The 5,666-nt window shown below is 50.3% G+C and overlaps 1 protein-coding gene across 1 annotated transcript; it reads right to left on the minus strand.

The window, feature by feature from the left end:
* Positions 1-364: 364 nt before the first annotated feature.
* On the minus strand, positions 365-4,225 carry LOC123754317 (protein twist-like). The gene is made up of 4 exons (XM_069321684.1): positions 4,170-4,225; positions 3,159-3,267; positions 933-1,102; positions 365-860 (listed from the first exon to the last, which is right to left on the minus strand). Exons 1-4 carry the CDS (start codon positions 4,223-4,225, stop codon positions 365-367), a joined length of 831 nt encoding a protein of 276 aa, XP_069177785.1.
* Between the last annotated feature and the right edge of the window lie 1,441 nt (positions 4,226-5,666).

Here is a 5,666-nt window from a genome sequence, read left to right on the forward strand (position 1 = left end):
CGTGGGGGACTACTGCTCCTCCTCCTGCTGCTGCTGCTGTTGAGGCGGTCGTGGGGGACTACTGCTGCTCCTGCTGCTGCTGTTGAGGCGGTCGTGGGGGACTGCTGCTCCTGCTGCTGCTGCTGCTGCTGCTGCTGTTGAGGCGGTCGTGGGGGACTACTGCTCCTCCTGCTGCTGCTGCTGCTGCTGTTGTTGAGGCGGTCGTGGGGGACTACTGCTGCTGCTGCTGCTGTTGTTGAGGCGGTCGTGGGGGACTACTGCTCCTCCTCCTGCTGCTGCTGCTGCTGTTGATGCGGTCGTGGGGGACTACTGCTGCTCCTCCTGCTGCTGCTGCTGCTGCTGTTGTTGAGGCGGTCGTGGGGGACTACTGCTGCTGCTGCTGCTGCTGCTGCTGCTGTTGATGCGGTCGTGGGGGACTACTGCTGCTCCTCCTGCTGCTGCTGCTGCTGCTGTTGTTGAGGCGGTCGTGGGGGACTACTGCTGCTGCTGCTGCTGTTGAGGCGGTCGTGGGGGACTGCTGCTCCTGCTGCTGCTGCTGCTGCTGCTGCTGTTGAGGCGGTCGTGGGGGACTACTGCTCCTCCTCCTGCTGCTGCTGCTGTTGAGGCGGTCGTGGGGGACTACTGCTGCTCCTGCTGCTGCTGTTGAGGCGGTCGTGGGGGACTGCTGCTCCTGCTGCTGCTGCTGCTGTTGAGGCGGTCGTGGGGGACTACTGCTGCTCCTCCTGCTGCTGTTGAGGCGGTCGTGGGGGACTACTGCTGCTCCTCCTGCTGCTGTTGAGGCGGTCGTGGGGGACTGCTGCTCCTGCTGCTGCTGCTGCTGTTGAGGCGGTCGTGGGGGACTACTGCTGCTCCTCCTGCTGCTGTTGAGGCGGTCGTGGGGGACTGCTGCTCCTGCTGCTGCTGCTGCTGTTGAGGCGGTCGTGGGGGACTACTGCTCCTCCTCCTGCTGCTGCTGCTGCTGCTGTTGAGGCGGTCGTGGGGGACTACTGCTCCTCCTCCTGCTGCTGCTGCTGTTGCTGTTGAGGCGGTCGTGAGGACTGTTGTCTCTACTACATTTTTCCTCCATGTCTTCTCCCCTCTTATCATCCTTAATTCTGCTCAACTGTTTAAGACACAATTGTAAAATGCTCGTTTCTGAAGCTAGACAAATACAACAAAATTAATAATAATAATAACAGAGCCCATCTCATGTGGATTCCGTCACGTGTTGGCTTCTGAATGCACGACAGGAGCTGATGAGTTATGCAAAGAATCTGCCCTCAGAGAAGGAGTTGATTATAACCTTTGATTGCCTATAAACAGTCTGAGAGCAGTAGTTATCTTGAGGTTATCTTGAGATGATTTCGGGGCTTTAGTGTCCCCGCGGCCCGGTCCTCGACCAGGCCTCCACCCACAGGAAGCAGCCCGTGACAGCTGACTAACACCCAGGTACCTATTTTACTGCTAGGTAACAGGGGCATAGGGTGAAAGAAACTCTGCCCATTGTTTCTCGCCGGCGCCTGGGATCGAACCCAGGACCACAGGATCACAAGTCCCGCGCGCTGTCCGCTCGGCCGACCGGCCTTCCTAAATCTACTAGAAGGCACAACAATCTTAACGTTACGTTAATGTCCCTAAGTGACGCTAAAGACAGCTATCCAAACAGCAGTATAGGAAGGACTCCTATCCTAGTCGCTCTTAGTTTAGTATGGATATCTATCCTCACCGGTCTTGGCTGGTATTATGAACTAGGGTGAACAATATTGGGGGACACTCAGACCCAAGATACAACTCAAACAATTACAGCAAAACGATTTTTTGTTCTACCACAGACGTGGCCACACATTTACAATGCTAACCAGCATATATACATTTTCTTCTGTCCGATTAACAACAATGCCAGACAGGGCACTGAGACAGTCTCTGGTAACCCTCTTAATTATTGACACACGTCTCTAAGGATGGAAATCACAATAATGGTTAATTACCCCCTAATTAGTCTCTCTATCAATTACTTTAATTACTGTTGTCCGACAGTCAACAACAAAGTGGTCTACGTTAATTACAATCTGTCTCTCCGACAGTCAAACAATCAAAACAATAATTTGCTAACTGTAATTACTCTGTCACCAGGACCAATTAAAAACTCAGTTAATAATCACAACAATTACTGTCAAATGGACAGTTAATTAATCAAGAACGAATTACGTTACCTCGACGCTGTCACTCACGACAGCTTGCCAAACAAGACTATGACACTTCCTTGATTACGTTAATTACACCAATTAACTTCACTTACCCTTTAATTAACAATTAAAGATGACACAAATTCCTAGTTGCACAGATAATCAGAACACGATAACACTGCTACACTTCTCAGTGCTAAACAATAACACGGCACAACGAATCACAACACAACACAATCGTTATTAATAATCACATGGATATTAATCAATAAACACAGTAATCTAATATATCATGATATCACAACACAACATCCTTACCTCTCTGGAATCACTGGTTTCTCCTGAAATCATACAAAGCTTTTACATGGAAATCTATAAACAAAACATTATAATATTGAACCGAACCACACAGGTCAACACAATGGTACTATAGGAGAGCGGTGCAGACACCCCCTCAATTAAGGATGCGTATGGTAGGGTCCCCTCCACAAGGGCGGGAATTGCTCGCTCTAAACATGAGGTTGGTCTCTCAGATGGAGGCGAGGGACAGAGAGCAAACGTGCACGGTGCAAGGTGTCGTACTTACTCCGGATGGTGAACTGGTGTTCAAGATACACGGGGTGGCAGCACGGATTAGGTGGGATCCATATGCACGCGATGAGTCACAATAACATGGCTAAAGTATGAGAATGACGTGAGAATGGTCCAGGACGGACCGAAACGTCGTCGTCCCTTCACCTTCTAGTGTGTGGTCTGGTCATCATTTGGTGGGAATTTCTATGTCCCCCAGAACTGGCTGAAATCACACTATTTTCCCTTAGGAAAGAAATCGCAGCTTACTGCCATAGTCTCTCAACCCTTGAGATTACTTCTCATAACACTAGATTGATGGATGGTCCCTTTAGGATGAAATTCACTCTGATGCAGTCCCTTTCACTCTGCGAGTGACTTCGTGGTGAGTAACACTGTATCTCTTCTTTAACTCGTAAATACCGTAATTTCTATCGCCGCGAACCTGGATTCTGCAGACGGACCCGCGTTGACCGAACGATGATACAGAGTTAACTTTATGTTGCTCTGTGTTTCTCGCAGTTTGGCCGAACTACGGGAAGGCACGTCTCACAAGGACAGCGACAGAGGACAGAATGCTTCCCCAAGGCGAGGCAGGAATGGGCCATGCTTGTCCCCCTCTGTTCTTCGAAAGAACCAATCAGCGATCAGGCCTAGGGACACCGTGGGATGCCCCACGAATCATGAGTCTGCCTTGGGTCACGTGGTGCCTGTGACCTCAGTGTCCAGGAGACCTGATGGGTCCAGACGATGAGTCACAATAACGTGGCTGAAGAATGTAGACCAGACCACACACTAGAAAGTGAAGGGACTACGACGTTTCGGTCCGTCCTGGACCATTCTCAAGTCGATCTCAAGTCAATAGACCTGATGGTTATTCAGGTGGCCAGGCCATTGGCCTACCTCCTCTCCACCACCGCTTGACTCCGTGACTGGAACTTTCCACTCTACCTGGTCTCAACTGTACTACCGACTACAATGGGTGTAAATCCTTTTACAAAACTGCTACGGCGGCCACCGTGCTATTTTGTGACAGCTGGTGTGATCTGCTATCCCATGACACCCAACAGTGTACACTTACTGTACAAGTGAGTGCACCAAAAGCTAACTGAGTTAACTTTTGGTGCACTCTCTGGGCACTCGAACTGGTGGTGTGCACTCCACCACACAGTTTGAAAGCTAGCTGGTAATACACTGTACTCTGTAATTAGCTTATTAAGACTAACTTGCTTAGCTAAATGAATTTTGAGGTTCAGTTCCTGTACCCATTATGTGCCTCTGTAACCTCTTCCACTACCACCCTCGGGATGGGTATGGGGTGCACTACCACCCTCGGGATGGGTATGGGGTACACTACCACCCTCGGGATGGGTATGGGGTACATCACCGCCCACGGGATGGGTATAAGGTGGTTAATAAATGAAGTAAACTAACCTCTCCCATGGATGCCATTCCCCCTGATTAGCAGCTTTGGTCTCAGGTGGCGCCATGTTTCTGAGGTATCTTGGAGGGTTCTTATAATGGCTTTAGTGTGTGTGTGTGTGTGTGTGTGTGTGTGTGTGTGTGTGTGTGTGTGTGTGTGTGTGTGTGTGTGTGTGTGTGTGTGCGCGCTCACCTAGTTGTGCTTGCAGGGGCTGGGATTGAGCTTTGGCTCTTTGGTCCCGCCTCTCAACCGTCAATCAACTGGTGTACAGATTCCTGAGCCTACTGGGCTCTATCATATCTACATTTGAAACTGTGTATGGAGTCAGCCTCCACCACATCACTGCCTAATGCATTCCATCCGTTAACTACTCTGACACTGAAAAAGTTCCTTCTAACGTCCCTGTGGCTCATGTGGGTACTCAGTTTCCACCTGTGTCCCCTTGTTCGCGTCCCACCAGTGTTGAATAGTTTGTCCTTGTTTACCCGGTCGATTCCCCTGAGGATTTTGTTGATTGTGATCATGTCTCCCCTTACTCTTCTGTCTTCCAGTGTCGTAAGGTGCATTTCCCGCAGCCTTTCCTCATAACTCATGCTTCTTAGTTCTGGGACTAGGCTAGTGGCATACCTTTGGACTTTTTCCAGCTTCGTTTTGTGCTTGACAAGGTACGGGCTCCATGCTGGGGCCGCATACTCCAGGATTGGTCTTACATATGTGGTGTACAAGATTCTTAATGATTCCTTACACATGTTCCTGAACGCTGTTCTGATGTTAGCCAGCCTCGCACATGCCGCAGACGTTATTCTTTTTATGTGGGCTTCAGGAGACAGGTTTGGTGTGATATCAACTCCTAGATCTTTCTCTCTGTCCGTTTCATTAAGTACTTCATCTCCTATTCTGTATCCTGTGTCTGGCCTCCTGTTTCCACCGCCTAGTTTCATTACTTTGCATTTACTCGGGTTGAACTTCAACAGCCATTTGTTGGACCATTCACTCAGTCTGTCTAGGTCATCTTGGAGCCTCCTACTATCATCCTGTTTCAATCCTCCTCATAATTTTTGCATCATCGGCAAACATTGCGTGTGTGTGTGTGTGTGTGTGTGTGTGTGTGTGTGTGTGTGTGTGTGTGTGTGTGTGTGTGTGTGTGTGTGTGTGTGTGTGTGTGTGTGTGTGCGCGCATGTATGTGTACTGGCCAATCTGAGCATGTGTACAGGCGTGGAGGCATGTAGTGAGTATGAAGCAGCAGCAGCAGCAGCAGCAGCAGCAGCAGCAGTAGGGGCCGGTATTTACCCGTGTTCACCCTGGGGCTCCCACGGTGGATGTGTTCCGGCCAGAGATTATCATGCTCCCACACACACTACTTGCTATTCCGGTGGTTGCTGCCGGGCGGGTTGCTGCTGCTGCTGTTGCTGCCTCTTGCTGCTGCTGCTGCTGTTGCTGCCTCTTGCTACCTCTTGCTGCTGCTGCTGTTGCTGCTGCTGCTGTTGCTGCTGCTGCTGTTGCGGTA

The sequence above is a fragment of the Procambarus clarkii genome, chromosome 1 (genome assembly GCF_040958095.1).
Source record: "Procambarus clarkii isolate CNS0578487 chromosome 1, FALCON_Pclarkii_2.0, whole genome shotgun sequence".
NCBI classification, from domain to species: Eukaryota; Metazoa; Arthropoda; class Malacostraca; order Decapoda; family Cambaridae; genus Procambarus; species Procambarus clarkii.